Source organism: Panulirus ornatus, chromosome 10 (assembly GCF_036320965.1).
Source record: "Panulirus ornatus isolate Po-2019 chromosome 10, ASM3632096v1, whole genome shotgun sequence".
NCBI lineage: Eukaryota > Metazoa > Arthropoda > Malacostraca > Decapoda > Palinuridae > Panulirus > Panulirus ornatus.
The window spans coordinates 35,450,622-35,470,857 of record NC_092233.1 but is presented as its reverse complement, the minus strand read 5'-3'; the positions used below and the strand labels follow the sequence as shown (position 1 = coordinate 35,470,857).

Genomic DNA, 20,236 nt, shown 5'->3' with positions numbered 1-20,236 from the left:
ACAGCTAGAGACTGAGTGTGAACGAATGGGGCCTTTGTTGTCTTTTCCTAGCGCTACCTCGCACACATGATGGGGGAGGGGGATGTTATTCCATGTGTGGCGAGGTGGCGATGGGAATAAATAAAGGCAGACAGTATGAATTATGTACATGTTTATATATGTATATGTGTGTGTATATGTATGTGTACATTGAGATGTATAGGTATGTATATTTGCGTGTGTGGACGTGTATGTATATACATGTGCATGGGGGTGGGTTGGGCCATTTCTTTAGTCTGTTTCCTTGCGCTACCTCGCAAATGCAGGAGACAGCGACAAAGCAAAATAATAATAATAATAATAAATATATATAATGGGGTTAATGGGGAAGTGATAACAAGTAGTGGTGATGTGAGAAGCAGATGGAGTGAGTATTTTGAAGGTTTGTTGAATGTGTTTGAAGATAGAGTGGCAGATATAGGGTGTTTTGGTCGACGTGGTGTGCAAAGTGAGAGGGTTAGGAAAAATGATTTGGGAAACAGAGAAGAGGTAGTAAAAGCATTGCAGTAGATGAAAGCCGGCAAGGCAGTGGGTTTGGATGGTACTGCAATGGAATTAAAAAAGGGGGTGACTGTATTGTTGACTGGTTGGTAAGGTTATTTATTGTATGTATGATTCATGGTGAGGTGCCTGAGGATTGGCAGAATGCTTGCATAGTGCCACTGTACAAAGGCAAAGGGGATAAGAGTGAGTGCTCAAATTACAGAGGTATAAGTTTGTTGAGTACTCCTGGTAAATTATATGGGAGGGTATTGATTGAGAGGGTGAAGGCATGTGCAGAGCATCAGATTGGGGAAGAGCAGTGTGGTTTCAGAAGTGGAAGGGGATGTGTGGATCAGGTGTTTGCTTTGAAGAATGTATGTGAGAAATACTTAGAAAAGCAAATGGATTTGTATGTAGCATTTATGGATCTGGAGAAGGCATATGATAGAGTTGATAGAGATGCTCTATGGAAGGTATTAAGAATATATGGTGTGGGAGGCAAGTTGTTAGGTGCAGTGAAAAGTTTTTATCGAGGATGTAAGGCATGTGTACATGTAGGAAGAGAGGAAAGTGATTGGTTCTCAGTGAATGTAGGTTTGAGGCAGGGGTGTGTGATGTCTCCGTGGTTGTTTAATTTCTTTATGGATGGGGTTGTTAGGGAGGTGAATGCAAGAGTTTTGGAAAGAGGGGCAAGTATGCAGTCTGTTGTGGATGAGAGAGCTTGGGAAGTGAGTCAGTTGTTGTTCGCTGATGATACAGCGCTGGTAGCTGATTCATGTGAGAAACTGCAGAAGCTGGTGACTGAGTTTGGTAAAGTGTGTGAAAGAAAGTTAAGAGTAAATGTGAATAAGAGCAAAGTTATTAGGTACAGTAGGGTTGAGGGTCAAGTCAATTGGGAGGTAAGTTTGAATGGAGAAAAACTGGAGGAAGTAAAGTGTTTTAGATATCTGGGAGTGGATCTGGCAGCGGATGGAACCATGGAAGTGGAAGTGAATCATAGGGTGGGGGAGGGGGCGAAAATTCTGAATCAGCCACTAGCGCTGCATCATCAGCGAACAACAACTGACACACTTCCCAAGCTCTCTCATCCACAACAGACTGCATACTTGCCCCTCTTTCCAAAAGTCTCGTATTCACCTCCCTAACAACCCCATCCACAAACAAATTAAACAACCATGGAGACATCACACACCCCTGCCGCAAACCTATATTCAATGAGAACTAATCACTTTCCTCTCTTCCCACACGTACACATGCCTTACATCCTCGATAAAAACTTTTCACTGCTTCTAACAACTTGCTTTCTACACCATATATTCTTAATACCTTCCACAGAGCATCTCTATCAACTCAATCATATGCCTTCTCCAGATCCATAAATTCTACATACAAATCCATTTGCTTTTCTAAGTATTTCTCACATACACTTAATCCTCAGGCACCTCACCATGAATCATACATACATTAAATAACCTTACCAACCAGTCAACAATACATTCATCCCCCTTTTTTAATAACTTCCACTGCACGACCATCCAAACCCGCTGCCTTGCTGGCTTTCATCTTCCACAAAGCTTTTACTACCTCTTCTCTGTTTACCAAATCATTCTCCCTAAGCCTCTCACTTTGCACACCACCTCAACCAAAACACCCTATATCTGCCACTCTATCATCAAACACATTCAACAAACCTTCAAAATAATCACTCCATGTCCTTCTTACATCACCACTACTTGTTATCACCTTCCCATTAGCCCCCTTCACTGAAGTTCCCATTTGTTCCCTTGTCTTACACACTTTATTTACCTCATTCCAAAACATCTTTTTATTCTTCCTATATATTCACATATACATACCTATACATTTCAACGTATACATATTCATACATACAAAGGTATATACATATATACACATGTACATAATTCATACTTGCTGCCTTTATTCATTCCAGTCGCCACCCCGCCACACATGAAATGACACCCCCCCTCCCCTCGCACGCGCGGAAGGTAGCGCTAGAAAAAGACATCAAAGGCTACATTCGTTCACACTAAGTCTCTAGCTTTCATGTATAATGCATCGAAACCACAGCTCCCTTTCCACATCCAGGCCCCACAAAACTTTTCATGGTATACCCCATGCTCTGGTTATTGACAGCACGTCGACCCCTGTATACCACATCATTCCAATTCACTCTATTCCTTGCATGCCTTTCACCATCCTGCATGTTGAGGCCCTGATTACTCAAAATCTTAAATTGAAATACTCAATCCATCTCCCGCTCATTTAACTACTACTTGTTTTTACCTCTCCATTTGTCCTTCTCACCGATGTTCCCATTTGTTCTCCTGTCTTATGGACTTTATTTACCCCTTCTAAAACATTTTTTATTTCCCCTAAAATCTAATGATACTCTCTCACGCCAACTCTCATTTGCACTCTTTTTCACCTCATGCACCTTTCTCTTGACCTCCTGCCTCTTTCTTTTATACATCTCCCAGTCATTTGCACTATTTCCCTAGAAAACTTGTCCAAATGCCTCTCTCTCTTCTCTTTAACTAACTATTTTACTACTTCATCCCACCACTCACTACCCTTTCTAATCTACCCACCTCTCACTTTTCTCATACCACAGGCATCTTCTGCTGAAGCCATCACGGCTTTCCTAAATACATCCCATTCCTCCCCCACACCCCTTGCATCGTTTGCTCTCACCTTTTTCTATTCAGCACTTAATTTCTCCTGATATTTCCCCACACAACTCTCCATTCCAAACTCACTTACTCTCACCACTCTCTTCACCCCAACATTCTTCTTTTCTGATAACCTCTACGTATCTTCACCTTTGCCTCCACAAGATAATGGTCAGACAGCCATCCAGTATCCACTCTCAGCACATTAACATCCAAAAGTCACACTTTCACACGCCTATCAATTAACACGCATCCCAATAATGCTCTCTAGCCATCTCTCTACTTACATATTTTTTTTTTTTTTTTTTTTTGCTTTGTCGCTGTCTCCCGCGTTTGCGAGGTAGCGCAAGGAAACAGATGAAAGAAATGGCCCAATCCACCCCCATACACATGTATATACATACGTCCACACACGCAAATATACATACCTACACAGCTTTCCATGGTTTATCCCAGACGCTTCACATGCCTTGATTCAATCCACTGACAGCACGTCAACCCCGATATACCACATCGCTCCAATTCACTCTATTCCTTGCCCTCCTTTCACCCTCCTGCATGTTCAGGCCCCGATCACACAAAATCTTTTTCACTCCATCTTTCCACCTCCAATTTGGTCTCCCTCTTCTCCTCGTTCCCTGTATCCATAGCCCACGCCTCGCAACCATACAACATTGTTGGAACCACTATTCCTTCAAACATACCCATTTTTGCTTTCCGAGACAATGTTCTCGACTTCCACACATTCTTCAAGGCTCCCAGAATTTTCGCCCCCTCCCCCACCCTATGATCCACTTCCGCTTCCATGGTTCCATCCGCTGCCAGATCCACTCCCAGATATCTAAAACACTTCACTTCCTCCAGTTTTTCTCCATTCAAACTCACCTCCCAATTGACTTGACCCTCAACCCTACTGTACCTAATAACCTTGCTCTTATTCACATTTACTCTTAACTTTCTTCTTTCACACACTTTACCAAACTCAGTCACCAGCTCTGCAGTTTCTCACATGAATCAGCCACCAGCGCTGTATCATCAGCGAACAGCAACTGACTCACTTCCCAAGCTCTCTCATCCCCAACAGACTTCATACTTGCCCCTCTTTCCAAAACTCTTGCATTCACCTCCCTAACAACCCCATCCATAAACAAATTAAACAACCATGGAGACATCATACACCCCTGCCGCAAACCTACATTCACTGAGAACCAATCACTTTCCTCTCTTCCTACACGTACACATGCCTTACATCCTCGATAAAAACTTTTCACTGTTTCCACTGCTTTCACTGCTGTGTTGTTGGCTGGTTGGTAAGGTTATTAATGTATGTATGACTCATGGTGAGGTGCCTGAGGATTGGCGGAATGCGTGCATAGTGCCATTGTACAAAGGCAAAGGGGATGAGAGTGAGTGCTCAAATTACAGAGGTATAAGTTTGTTGAGTATTCCTGGTAAATTATATGGGAGGGTATTGATTGAGAGGGTGAAGGCATGTACAGAGCATCAGATTGGGGAAGAGCAGTGTGGTTTCAGAAGTGGTAGAGGATGTGTGGATCAGGTGTTTGCTTTGAAGAATGTATGTGAGAAATACTTAGAAAAGCAAATGGATTTGTATGTAGCATTTATGGATCTGGAGAAGGCATATGATAGAGTTGATAGAGATGCTCTGTGGAAGGTATTGAGAATACTTACATATGTATACTTATATATTTATTTTTTTATTTATCTTGCTTTGTCACTGTCTCACGCATTTGCGAGGTAGCGCAAGGAAACAGACGAAAGAAATGGCCCAACCCACCCCCTTATACATGTATATACATACACGTCCACACACGCAAATATACATACCTATACATCTCAATGTACACATATATATAAACACAGAGACACATACATATATACACATGCACACAATTCACACTGTCTGCCTTTATTCATTCCCACCGCCACCTCGCCACACATGGAATAACATCCCCCTCCCCCCTCATGTGTGCGAGGTAGCGCTAGGAAAAGACAACAAAGGCCCCATTCGTTCACACTCAGTCTCTAGCTGTCATGCAATAATGCCTGAAACCACAGCTCCCTTTCCACATCCAGGCCCCACAGAACTTTCCATGGCTTACCCCAGACGCTTCATATGCCCTGATTCAATCTATTGACAGCAAGTCAACCCTGGTATACCACATCGATCCAATTCACTCTATTCCTTGCCCGCCTTTCACCCTCCTGCATGTTTAGGCCCCGATCACTCAAAATCCTTTTCACTCCATCTTTCCACCTCCAATTTGGTCTCCCACTTCTCCTTGTTCCCTCCACCTCCGACACATATATCCTCTTGGTCAATCTTTCCTCACTCATTCTCTCCATGTGCCCAAACCATTTCAAAACACCCTTTTCTGCTCTCTCAACCATGCTCTATTTATTTCCACACATCTCTCTTACCCTTACATTACTTACTCGATCAAACCACCTCACACCACATATTGTCCTCAAACATCTCATTTCCATCACATCCACCCTCCTGCGCACAACTCTATCCATAGTCCACGCCTCGCAACCATACAACATTGTTGGAACCACTATTCCTTCAAACATACCCAAAATATTTTTGCTTTCCAAGATAATGTTCTCGACTTCCACACATTCTTCAAGGCTCCCAGGATTTTCGCCCCCTCCCCCACCTTATGATTCACTTCTGCTTCCATGGTTCCATCCGCTGCCAGATCCACTCCCAGATATCTAAAACACTTTACTTCCTCCAGTTTTTCTCCATTCAAACTTACCTCCCAATTGACTTGACCCTCAACCCTACTCTACCTAATAACCTTGCTCTTATTCACATTTACTCTTAACTTTCTTCTTTCACACACTTTACCAAACTCAGTCACCAGCTTCTGCAGTTTCTCACATGAATCAGCCACCAGCGCTGTATCATCAGCGAACAACAACTGACTCACTTCCCAAGCTCTCTCATCCCCAACAGACTTCATATTTGCCCCTCTTTCCAAAACTCTTGCATTCACCTCCCTAACAACCCCATCCATAAAGAAATTAAACAACCATGGAGACATCACACACCCCTGCCACAAACCTACATTCACTGAGAACCAATCACTTTCCTCTCTTCCTACACGTACACTTATATATTTTTTTTTTTTTGCTTTGTCGCTGTCTCCCGCGTTTGCGAGGTAGCGCAAGGAAACAGACGAAAGAAATGGCCCAACCCACCCCCATACACATGTATATACATACGTCCACACACGCAAATATACATACATACACAGCTTTCCATGGTTTACCCCAGACGCTTCACATGCCTTGATTCAATCCACTGACAGCACGTCAACCCCGGTATACCACATCGCTCCAATTCACTCTATTCCTTGCCCTCCTTTCACCCTCCTGCATGTTCAGGCCCCGATCACACAAATATTTTTCACTCCATCTTTCCACCTCCAATTTGGTCTCCCACTTTTCCTCGTTCCCTCCACCTCCGACACATATATCCTCTTGGTCAATCTTTCCTTACTCATTCTCTCCATGTGACCAAACCATTTCAAAACACCCTCTTCTGCTCTCTCAACCACGCTCTTTTTATTTCCACACATCTCTCTTACCCTTACGTTACTTACTCGATCAAACCACCTCACACCACACATTGTCCTCAAACATCTCATTTCCAGCACATCCATCCTCCTGCGCACAACTCTATCCATAGTCCACGCCTCGCAACCATACAACATTGTTGGAACCACTATTCCTTCAAACATACCCATTTTTGCTTTCCGAGATAATGTTCTCGACTTCCACACATTCTTCAAGGCTCCCAGAATTTTCGCCCCCTCCCCCACCCTATGATCCACTTCCACTTCCATGTTTCCATCCGCTGCCAGATCCACTCCCAGATATCTAAAACACTTCACTTCCTCCAGTTTTTCTCCATTCAAACTCACCTCCCAATTGACTCGACCCTCAACCCTACTGTACCTAATAACCTTGCTCTTATTCACATTTACTCTTAACTTTCTTCTTTCACACACTTTACCAAACTCAGTCACCAGCTTCTGCAGTTTCTCACATGAATCAGCCACCAGCGCTGTATCATCAGCGAACAACGACTGACTCACTTCCCAAGCTCTCTCATCCCCAACAGACTTCATCCTTGCCCCTCTTTCCAAAACTTATATATATCTTATATATATATATATATATATATATATATAGGGGAGAAAGAATACTTCCCACGTATTCCCTGCGTGTTGTAGAAGGCGACTAAAAGGGGAGAGAGCGGGTGGCTGGAAATCCTCCCCCTTTTTTTTTTTTTTTTTTCAAAAAGAAGGAACAGAGAAGGTGGGCCAGGTGAGGATATTCCCTCAAAGGCCCAGTCCTCTGTTCTTAACGCTACCTTGCTAATGCGGGAAATGGCGAATAGTGTGAAAGAAAAAAGAAATATATATACATCCCTGGGGATAGGGGAGAAAGAATACTTCCCATGTATTCCCTGCGAGTCGTAGAAGGCGACTAAAAGGGGAGGGAGCGGGTGGCTGGAAATCCTCCACTCTAGTTTTTTTTTTAATTTTCCAAAAGACGGAATAGAGAAGGGGGCCAGGTGAGGATATTCCCTCTAAGGCCCAGTTCTCTGTTCTTAACGCTACCTCGCTAACGCGGGAAATGGCGAATAGTATGAAAAAATATATATGTATATATATATATATATATATATATATATATATATATATATATATATACATATATATATATATATATATATATATATATATATATAAAATATATATATATATATTTTTTTTTTTTACTTTGTCGCTGTCTCCCGCGTTTGCGAGGTAGCGCAAGGAAACAGACGAAAGAAATGGCCCAACCCCCCCCATACACATGTATATACATACGTCCACACACGCAAATATACATACCTACACAGCTTTCCATGGTTTACCCCAGACGCTTCACATGCCTTGATTCAATCCACTGACAGCACGTCAACCCCGGTATACCACATCGCTCCAATTCACTCTATTCCTTGCCCTCCTTTCACCCTCCTGCATGTTCAGGCCCCAATCACACAAAATCTTTTTCACTCCATCTTTCCACCTCCAATTTGGTCTCCCTCTTCTCCTTGCTCCCTCCACCTCCGACACATATATCCTCTTGGTCAATCTTTCCTCACTCATCCTCTCCATGTGCCCAAACCACTTCAAAACACCCTCTTCTGCTCTCTCAACCACGCTCATTTTATTTCCACACATCTCTCTTACCCTTACGTTACTCACTCGATCAAACCACCTCACACCACACATTGTCCTCAAACATCTCATTTCCAGCACATCCATCCTCCTGCGCACAACTCTATCCATAGCCCACACCTCGCAACCATACAACATTGTTGGAACCACTATTCCTTCAAACATACCCATTTTTGCTTTCCGAGATAATGTTCTCGACTTCCACACATTCTTCAAGGCCCCCAGAATTTTCGCCCCCTCCCCCACCCTATGATATATATATATATATTTTTTTTTTTTTTTTTTTTTTTTATACTTTGTCGCTGTCTCCCGCGTTTGCGAGGTAGCGCGAGGAAACAGACGAAAGAAATGGCCCAACCCCCATACACACGTACATACACACGTCCACACACGCAAATATACATACCTACACAGCTTTCCATGGTTTACCCCAGACGCTTCACATGCCTTGATTCAATCCACTGACAGCACGTCAACCCCTGTATACCACATCGCTCCAATTCACTCTATTCCTTGCCCTCCTTTCACCCTCCTGCATGTTCAGGCCCCGATCACACAAAATCTTTTTCACTCCATCTTTCCACCTCCAATTTGGTCTCCCTCTTCTCCTCGTTCCCTCCACCTCCGACACATATATCCTCTTGGTCAATCTTTCCTCACTCATTCTCTCCATGTGCCCAAACCATTTCAAAACACCCTCTTCTGCTCTCTCAACCACGCTCTTTTTATTTCCACACATCTCTCTTACCCTTACGTTACTTACTCGATCAAACCACCTCACACCACACATTGTCCTCAAACATCTCATTTCCAGCACATCCATCCTCCTGCGCACAACTCTATCCATAGCCCACGCCTCGCAACCATACAACATTGTTGGAACCACTATTCCTTCAAACATACCCATTTTTGCTTTCCGAGATAATGTTCTCGACTTCCACACATTTTTCAAGGCTCCCAAAATTTTCGCCCCCTCCCCCACCCTATGATCCACTTCCGCTTCCATGGTTCCATCCGCTGACAGATCCACTCCCAGATATCTAAAACACTTCACTTCCTCCAGTTTTTCTCCATTCAAACTCACCTCCCAATTGACTTGACCCTCAACCCTACTGTACCTAATAACCTTGCTCTTATTCACATTTACTCTTAACTTTCTTCTTCCACACACTTTACCAAACTCAGTCACCAGCTTCTGCAGTTTCTCACATGAATCAGCCACCAGCGCTGTATCATCAGCGAACAACAACTGACTCACTTCCCAAGCTCTCTCATCCCCAACAGACTTCATACTTGCCCCTCTTTCCAGGACTCTTGCATATATATCTTTTTAAACCAGGCATTCCCAATCACTAGTCCTTTTTCAGCACACAAATCTACAAGCTCTTCAAGATTTCCATTTACAACAATGAACACTCCATGTATACCAATTATACCCTCAACTACCACATTACTCACCTATGCATTGAAATCACCCATCACTATAATCCAGTCTCGTGCATCAAAGCTGCTAACACACTCACTCAGCTGCTCCAAAAACACTTGCCTCTCATGATCATTCTTCTCATGACCAGGCGCATAGGCACCAATAATCACCCTTCTCTCTCCATCCACTTTCAGTTTTACCCATATCAATATACAGTTTACTTTCTTACACTCTATCACATACTCCCACAACTCCTGCTTCAGGAGTAGTGCTACTCCTTCCTTTGCTCTTCTCCTCTCACCAACCCCTGACTTTACTCCCAAGACATTCCCAAACCACTCTTCCCCTTTACCCTTGAGCTTCATTTCACTCACAGCCAAAACATCCAGGTTGCTTTCCTTAAAAATACTACCTATCTCTCTTTTTTTCTCATTTGGTTACATCCACACACATTTAGACACCCCAATCTGAGCCTTCGAGGAGGATGAGCACTCCCTGCATCACTCCTTCTGTTTCCCTTTTCAGAAATTTATATTCAAGGAGGGGAGGTTTGCTAAATGTGTGATGATACAGTGGCAGATATAGGGTGTTTTGGTCGAGGTGGTGTGCAAAGTGAGAGGGTTAGGGAGAATGATTTGTTAAACAGAGAAGAGGTAGGGAAAGCCTTGCGGAAGATGAAAGCTGGCAAGGCGGCGTATTAGGATGGTACTGCTGTGGAATTTATTAAAAAAGGGGGGTGACTGTATTGATGACTGATTGGTCAGGATATACAATATATGTATGGTTTATGGTGAAGTGTCTGAGGATTGGTGGAATGCATGTATTCTGCCATTGTACAAAGGCAAAGGGGATAAAGGTGATTGTCCAAACTACAGAGGTATAAGTTCGTTGAGTATTCCTGGGAAATTATATGAGAGGGTTTTGATAGAGAGGGTGAAGGCATGTACAGAGCATCAGATTGGGGAAGAGCAGTGTGATTTCAGAAGTGGTAGAGGATGTGTGGATCAGGTGTTTGCTTTAAAGAGTGTATGTGAGAAATACTTAAAAAAGCAGATGGATTTGTATGTAGCATTTATGGATCTGGAGAAGGCATGTGATAGAGTTGACAGAGATGCTTTGTGGAAGGTATTCAGAGTATTTGATGTGGGAGGTAAGTTGCTAGAAGCAGTGAAAAGTTTTTATCGAGGATATACGGCATGTGCACAAGTAGGAAGAGAGGAAAGTGAGTGGTTCCCAGTGAATGTCGCTTTGTGGCAGGGGTGTGTGATGTCTCCATTGTTGTTTAATTTGTTTATGGATGGGGTTGTTATGGAGGTGAATGCAAGAGTTTTGGAGAGGAGGCAAGTGTGCAGCCTGTTGTGGATGTGAGGGTTTGGGAAGTGAGTCATTTGGTGTTCGCTGATGATACAGCGCTGGTGGGTGATTCGGTTGAGAAACTGCAGAAGTTGGTGACTGAGTTCGGTAAAGTGTGTGAAAGAAGAAAGCTGAGAGTAAATGTAAATAAGAGAAAGGTTATTAGGTTCACGAGGGTTGAGGGACAAGTTAATTGGGAGGTCGGTTTGAATGGAGAAAAACTGGAGGAAATGAAGTGTTTTAGATATATGGAAGTGGATTTGGCAGTGGATGGAACCATGGAAGCAGAAGTGAGTCACTGGGTGGGGGAGTGGGCAAAGGTGCTGGGAGCGTTGAAGAATGTGTGGAAGATGAGAACATCATCTCGGAAAGCAAAAATAGGTTTGTTTGAAGGAATAGTGGTTCCAACGATGTTATATCGTTGCGATTCGTGGGCTATAGATAGGGTTGTGCAGAGGAGGGTGGATGTGTTGAAAATGAGATGTTTGAGGACAATATATGGTGTGAGGTGGTTTGATCGAAACATTTAAGAGAGGACTTGACATGTGGTTGAAATAATTCCAAGATCAACTAGCATGACATTTAGAGAGCCACATGTTAGCCTTACCATTTTGGAAAAAATCTCATTGCAAGTACTCATATGTAAGTAAATACACCTAGTACTATACCCCTTCCTGTAACACATATCTACCCTTCTCAGTTTCAGTAGCTTCTTAACTATTTGGTCACTCATTCTTACTGGAGAATATCACTAATTTTGTATATAGAACATAGAATCACGATATCCAGTACCATTCACTGAAAGCAATCAACACGTTACAAATTATGACATGATATAATAAAGAAATTACTTGATTTAGCAAATTATTAGGTTACAGCACCTTTTATGAAGAGTGGCCACATCATCAGTAATAGATGGTATCTGTGAAGATTGAAAGTCAGGCAGGTGGCTGGGGCAGTAGTACTGGTAGAGCTGCAATGCTCTCTCCCAGCACAGGGCAATCTGAGGCACCCCATGATCACGCAGGTGCTTGTGCTGTTAACAAAATGTTATCATGCATGATTAACATAAACATAAGAAAATGTCAATATGTTACAGTATCTTTAAGGATATTACTGAAACACAAAAAATAGTGTATCTATAATGTATTATCTAATGGAAATTTTTTTCAACCTATATTTCTGAAATCAAATTCTGTTATAAAACTTTACACCAGTTAGCCTCTCTCACCTTTGGAAGGCAGTGTCAGGGATGGTTAACTGAGATGGTGAAAAATACTTGCCTGACTCCTATTCCTGATTTTAAAAGCAGAAAATTTCCAACCCCTACTCTGCTCCTCTTTGTTGCTTTCACTGACACATGAGAAATAAGTATAGTAAAACCAGATCATGAAATATTCCCTAATAAATTATGAAATCACATAAAAATTTACATATATTTCTAAAAGTTGAACAAGAGGGAGCCAAGGAATGAGCGATCCTCCTCCTTGAAGATTCAGACTGGGGTATCTGAATGAATTAGGATGTAACCAAGATGAGATGGATAGCATGTTTGAGGAAAGAAACCTGGATGTTTTAACCCTTAGCAAAAGAAAGCTCAACAGTAAGGGGAACAATGATTTGGGAATGCATTAGGGGTATGGTCAGGGGTTAGTGTAAGGTTAACAGCAAAGGAAGGGGTAGCACTTCTGCTGGAGGAGATATAAGAATGTGTGAGTGTAAGGAAGCAAGCTCCAGACTGATGTGGGTAAAAACAAAAGTGGATTATTAGAGCTGGATCAGTCCTTATGCACTTATGGGAGCAGCTTATTGAGTGAGTCAGCAGTTTGAGAGATTGGAATTTAGAGATGGGCGATCTGTATCTAGCAGTTAGAGAGATTGGGTTTTAGTGATGGGCGATCCATCTCTAAAAGTGAACAATGTGGCAGCTGATGGTGTCATTGGGGGCATGGGGTATTTAGTAAAGCAAACAGAAATGGTGAACCGCATGTGGAATCATGTGAAAAAAAAAAAATGGTGATTGTGAATACATGGTGAGTAGAGAAGGTGGTAAGCAAGAATTACTGGATTATGAGCTAAATAAGCAAGCAAAACAGAGACTTGGATATGAATGTGCCAAAAGGGGCAGCTGGTAAGATGTCTGACCATTCCCTGATGGAAGCAAGAGTGATCTGTAGAGGTTTCCAAGAAAAAGGAAATGATATGGGCATGATGATGGTGTTGAAATTAATTGAGCATGGAAAGGAGAATTGAGTGAAGAAATAACAAGAAAGACTGAGTGTAAAAGGGCAAAAGGTGAGAGTACACAAATTTAAGGGAGTGGGTGAGGAATGAGAGGTATCTAAGGGAGAGGGAATGGCATGTGCAAGTGAAGTGCATAGCATGAAGAACATGGAAGGTGAGCTGGTAAGAAAGGGTAATGAGTGGTGGGATGTAGAAATAAGGCTGCAAGAGCAAGAAAAAAAGTGTATGAGCGGTAGTTATAGGAAAGGAGTGCGAATGATTGAGAGATTCACAAGAGAAAGTTGCAGGAGGTGAAAATGAGAGCTGGGGTGAACTAGTAACAGCAAACTTCTGGGATAGTGGGAAAAGACACTGATGTGGTAAAGAAGAGATGGAGCGAGTATTCTGAAAGGTTGTTGAATGTTTTAGATGACAGGAGGGCAGATGTAAGGTATTTGGGTCAGTTTGATAGTGGCCGTAGAGTCATGGCAAGTGGTTTAGTAAACAGAAAAGAGGTGTTCAAAGCCTTGCAAAAGATGAAAAGTAACAAAGCAGCTGGATTGGATGGTACTGAAGTTGAATTTCTTATGAATGGAGGAGACTGGGTAGCTGATTGGTTAGTTAGGGTTTTCAGTGTATGTATGGTTCATGGTGAAGTCCTGAAGACTGATGGAATGAATGTATAGTGCCAATGTATAAAGGAAAAAGGTGAGTGTTCAAATCAAAAAGGTATAAGTTTGTTGAGTGTACTAGGTAAGTTGTATGGAAGAATGGTGACTCAGAGGGTGTTGTCATGCAAAGAATATCAGACTGGGGAGGAACAATGTGGTTTCAAGCATGGTAAAGTATGTGTGTATCAGGTGTTTGCTTCAGAAAATGTGTGATACACTTAAGAGAAACAGAGAGTTTGTATGTGGCATATATGGATTGGGAGAAAGCATATGATGAGGCTAATTGAAATGCCTCGTGGACACTGCTACAAATATATGTTATTTGAAGAAGTGAGGAGCTTTGAGGAGCTTTTATCAAGTGAGTAAAGCATATATTCAAATAGAAAGAGAAGAGTGGGAGTGGTTCCAGGTAAAAGTGGGTCTTAGGCAGGGGTGTGTGATGTCACCATGGCTGTTTAATCTATTCCCACATAGAAGGGTGAGGGAGGTCAACGCTAAGGTCATGGAGAGATGGGCAGGTATACTGTCTACTGGAGGTGATGGGCCCTGAGTGGTGAGTCAGTTGTTGTTTGCTGATGACACACTGCTGTTGGCAGATTCAAGACAAAGATTGAAGTTAGTGTCTGAGTTTGGGAAAGTGTGCAGTAGAATAAAGTAGAGTAATTGTCACTAAAACTAAGGTTATTAGGTTTAGCAGTGCCAAGAGAAAGATTACTTGGGGTATGACTTAAATGAAGAAAACTTAAGTAGTGAAGATTTCTAGATGCCTGGGAATTAGAGCAGCAAATAGATCTATGAAAGATGAGGTGAGTCATAAGGTTGGTGAGGGGGCAAAGGTTCTGAAAGTACTGATGAATCTGTGGCAATAGAGGTCACTATCTGGGAAGGTGAAATGGGTATATTTGAAGATGCAGTATTCACAACAGTGTTGTAAGGATGCAAAGCATAGGCTGTACATGAGAATGTATGAAAGAGGGTGAATGTGAAGGAAATGTTTGAAGAAAATATGTCATGTGAGGAGGGTTGGTTCTGTAAGTAAGAATGGGTAAGAGAAAGGTGTAGAAATAAGAAGGCATGGGTGAGAGAACTGAAAAACATGTTGAAGCAACCAGCTGGATATATGAAAAGAATGAGTGAAGGGAGGTTGACAAAGAGGATAATGTGAGTAATAAGTGGAAGGGTCAAGGGGAAAGGAGGAGACCGAACTGGAGATCGAACAATTGAGTGAACAAGATTTTGAGTGCCCAAGGCCTGAACATGCATGAGGGTGGAAAGGTGTGCTCGGGATAGGGTGAATTGGAGTGATGTGTTGTCAATGAAGTGAATCAGGGAATATAAAGCAGCTGGAAAAAATCAAGGAAAGGCCTGAGGGGCATGATTGTGGATAGGGTGCTGTGGTTTCCATGCAACATATGCAGGAGATACATGTGTAGCATTCTTTCTCTCCAAATCCCAAATATATGCATACAAGTGGTGAATGCTCTACCTTTCTGATTCCAAACCTATAAAGCTTTTCAGATATATATGAAGTCTACGAGTAGAGGTGGTTAATATATCAATTTTTATGTGGAATAATTCTGTGAAATCCACTCTTCTTTAAAAACAGGATATTATGAGTACAACAGACAAAATTATCCACTAAAATTACGAAAATCTACAATTTCTAAATTCTAAGTGGTATTAAATACACCTTATCCCTGGGGATACAGGAGAAAGAATATTTCCCACATGTTCCCTGTGTGTCGTAAGAGGCAACTAAAAATGGGAGGGAGTGGGCAGCAGGAAATCCTCCTCTCCAATTTTTACTTTTCCAAAAGAAGGAACAGAGAAGGGGGCCAAGTGAGGATTTTACCTCTTAGGCTCAGTCCTCTGTTCTTAATGCTGCCTCGCTAACATGGGAAATAGCGAATATTTTTTTTTTTTTTTTTTTTTTTTTTTTTTTATACTTTGTCGCTGTCTCCCGCGTCTGCGAGGTAGCGCAAGGAAACAGACGAAAGAAATGGCCCAACCCCCCCCCCCATACACATGTACATACACATGTCCACACACGTGTATACATACCTACACAGCTTTCCATGGTCCACCCCAGACGCCTCACATGCCTTGATTCACTCCACTGACAGCACGTCAACCCCTGTATACCACATCGCTCCAATTCACTCTATTCCTTGCCCTCCTTACACCCTCCTGCATGTTCAGGCCCCGATCACACAAAATCTTTTTCACTCCATCTTTCCACCTCCAATTTGGTCTCCCTCTTCTCCTCGTTCCCTCCACCTCCGACACATATATCCTCTTGGTCAATCTTTCCTCACTCATTCTCTCCATGTGCCCAAACCATTTCAAAACACCCTCTTCTGCTCTCTCAACCACGCTCTTTTTATTTCCACACATCTCTCTTACCCTTACGTTACTTACTCGATCAAACCACCTCACACCACACATTGTCCTCAAACATCTCATTTCCAGCACATCCATCCTCCTGCGCACAACTCTATCCATAGCCCACGCCTCGCAACCATACAACATTGTTGGAACCACTATCCCTTCAAACATACCCATTTTTGCTTTCCGAGATAATGTTCTCGACTTCCACACATTTTTCAAGGCTCCCAAAATTTTCGCCCCCTCCCCCACCCTATGATCCACTTCCGCTTCCATGGTTCCATCCGCTGACAGATCCACTCCCAGATATCTAAAACACTTCACTTCCTCCAGTTTTTCTCCATTCAAACTTACCTCCCAATTGACTTGACCCTCAACCCTACTGTACCTAATAACCTTGCTCTTATTCACATTTACTCTTAACTTTCTTCTTCCACACACTTTACCAAACTCAGTCACCAGCTTCTGCAGTTTCTCACATGAATCAGCCACCAGCGCTGTATCATCAGCGAACAACAACTGACTCACTTCCCAGGCTCTCTCATCCCCAACAGACTTCATACTTGCCCCTCTTTCCAGGACTCTTGCATTCACCTCCCTAACAACCCCATCCATAAACAAATTAAACAACCATGGAGACATCACACACCCCTGCCGCAAACCTACATTCACTGAGAACCAATCACTTTCCTCTCTTCCTACACGTACACATGCCTTACATCCTCGATAAAAACTTTTCACTGCTTCTAACAACTTGCCTCCCACGAATATATATGAAAAAATTAAATACAACTGATTTTAAGCAGTCTTACTAACTTTGGACTTCTTGGATGGATGTGAGTAGAGACAGAATGACACTTGTTCTAGCGTGTGGTGTAATAACTGTCGATGTTGGTCATCAAGAGATCTACGAAGTTCCACCAAAAGTACGTCCAGACAATACAGTAAAAACAGTCCATCATCATAACAACACCAGGAGTGCCTGTAAAAATATACCATGAATAATTAATCTAAGTTGCTTCAAACTTTAAGTCTTTTATCCAACCCCTCTAAATATATCAAATCATCATAGACAAGAAAATACGTTCATGATAAACAAAAAGAATAAAAATTACCACATCTCTAATCATTTGTCAACTCAGCACAAGAGACAACACTTCGTTCTTGGAACCATACTTTACCTGTGTACTGTTTGTTAATGAGATGGGATGTGCCAAGGGCATGGCTAGGCCAGACTGGTTATGATGTCATAATGCAAGACAAATCAGAATTTATCTACTTAAGAGGAATATCAATCAATGGTCAATGCAAAATGTAACATCAGTATTTGATACAATTTGATGCAGTCTGATCAATCTATTTAAAGCATATAAATACACAAATTGCCCTTGTTTACCTTATGGCAGTCCTAAAACTTTCATGATCAGGAAGATTTTCTGTTTGGCACTTTGCCCTTTGTTTCCAGTACGAAGTTCCAGTTTTTACTGTGTATAACACCAAACTATCTATCTATTTATTATACTTAGTCAACGTCTCCCACTTTGGCGAGGTAGCACAAGGAAACAGTTGATAGAATGGCCCAACCCACCCACATACACACGTATATACATAAATGCCAACACACGCACATATAAATACCTATACATTTCATTGTATACATACATATACATACACAGATATACAGATACACACATGTACATATTCATACTTGCTGCCTTCATCCATTCCCATTGCCACCCCGCCACACATGAAATGGCAACCACCCTCCCCCCACGCATGTAAGAGGTAGCACAAGAAAAAGACAACAAAGGGTACATTCATTCACACTCAGTCTCTAGCTCTCATATGTAATGCACCAAAACCACAGCTCCCTTTCCACATCCAAGACATACAAAACCTTCAATGGTTTACCCCAGATGCTTCACATGCCCTGTTCAATCCACTGACAGCATGTCCACCCCAGTATAAAACATTGTTCCAATTCACTCTATTCCTTGCACGCCTTTCACCCCCCTGTATGTACAGGCCCTGATTGCTTAAAATCTTTTTCACTCCATCCTTCCACCTCCAATTTGGTCTCCCATTTCTCATTCCTCCACCTCTGACACACAGATCCTCTTTGTCAATCTTTCCTCACTCGTTCTCTCCATGTGACCAAACCATTTCAATACACCCTCTTCTGCTGTCTCAACCACACTCTTTATTACCACACATCTCTCTTACTCTTTCATTACTTACTCGATCAAACCACCTCACACCACATATTGTCCTTAAACATCTCATTTCCAACACATCCACCCTCTACACAACCCTATCTATAGCCCATGCCTTGCAACCATATAACATTGTTGGAACCACTATTCCTTCAAATATCCCCATTTTTGCTCTCCGCACATTCTTCAACACTCCTAGAACCTTTGCCCCCTCCCCCACCCTGTGACTCACTTCCGCTTCCATGGTTCCATCCACTGCTAAATCCAATCTCAGATATCTATAACACTTCACTTCCTCCAGTTTTTCTCCATTCAAATTTACCTCTCAAATGACTTGTCCCTCAACCCTACTGTACCTAATAACCTTGCTCTTATTCACATTTACTCTCAGCTTTCTTCTTTCACACACCTTATTAAAGTCAGTCACCAACTTCTGCAGTTTCTCACCTGAATCAGCCACCAGCACTGTATCATCAGCGAACAACAACTGACTCACTTCCCAAGCCCTCTCATCCACATCAGACAGCATACTTGCCCCTCTCTCCAAAACTCTTGCATTCCCCTCCCTAACAACCCCATCCATACACAAATTAAACAATCATGGAGACATCATGCACCCCTGCTGCAAACCGACCTTCACCGGGAACCAATCACTTTCCTCTCATCCTACTCGTACATATGCCTTACATCATAGATAAAAACTTTTCACTGCTTCCAGCAACTTACCTCCCACACCATATACTCTTAATACCTTCCATAGAGCATTTCTATCACCTCTATCATATGCCTTCTCCAGATCCATAAATGCTACATGCAAATCCATCTATTTTTCTAAGCACTTCTCACATACAGTCTTCACAACAAACACCTGATCCACACATCTTCTACCACTTCTGAAACCACACTGCTTATCCCCAATCTGATGCTCTGTACATGCCTTTACCCTCTCAATCAATACCCTTCCATATAATTTCCCACGAATACTCAACAAACTTATACCTCTGTAATCTGAACAGTCACCTATATTCCCTTTGCTTTTGTACAATGGCACTGTGCATGCCTTCCGCTAATCCTCAGGCACTTCACCATGAACCATACATACACTGAATATTCTCACCAACCATTCAACAACACAGTGACCCCCTTTTTTGATAAATTTCATTGCAATACCATCCAAGCCCACCACCTAGCTGGCTTTCATCTTCTGCAAAGCTTTCACTACCTCTTCTCTGTTTACTAAACCATTTTCCCTGAACCTCTCACTTCGAACACCACCTCAACCAAAACACCCTATATTTGTCACTCTATCATCAAACACATTTAACAAACCTTCAAAATACTCACTCCATCTCCTTTTCACTTCACCACTACTTGTTATTACCTCCCCATTAGCCCCCTTCACCAATGTTCCCATTTGTTCTCTTGTCTTACGCACTTTATTTACCTCCTTCCAAAACGTCTTTTTATTCTCCCTAAATCTAATGATACTCTC

The 20,236-nt window shown here is 42.3% G+C and overlaps 1 protein-coding gene across 4 annotated transcripts in view; it reads right to left on the bottom strand.

Annotated features, from left to right (window-relative positions):
* LOC139750902 (uncharacterized) overlaps positions 1–20,236 on the bottom strand; it is a 465,731-nt gene that overhangs the window by 34,071 nt on the left and 411,424 nt on the right. For all 4 annotated transcript variants that reach the window (XM_071665783.1, XM_071665785.1, XM_071665781.1 and 1 more), the window contains exons 17-18: positions 17,348–17,513; positions 12,134–12,288 (exon numbers count right to left, since the gene is read on the bottom strand). In XM_071665783.1, coding sequence (XP_071521884.1) covers positions 12,134–12,288; positions 17,348–17,513 — 321 coding nt within the window. The remainder of the gene's footprint in view (positions 1–12,133; positions 12,289–17,347; positions 17,514–20,236) is intronic.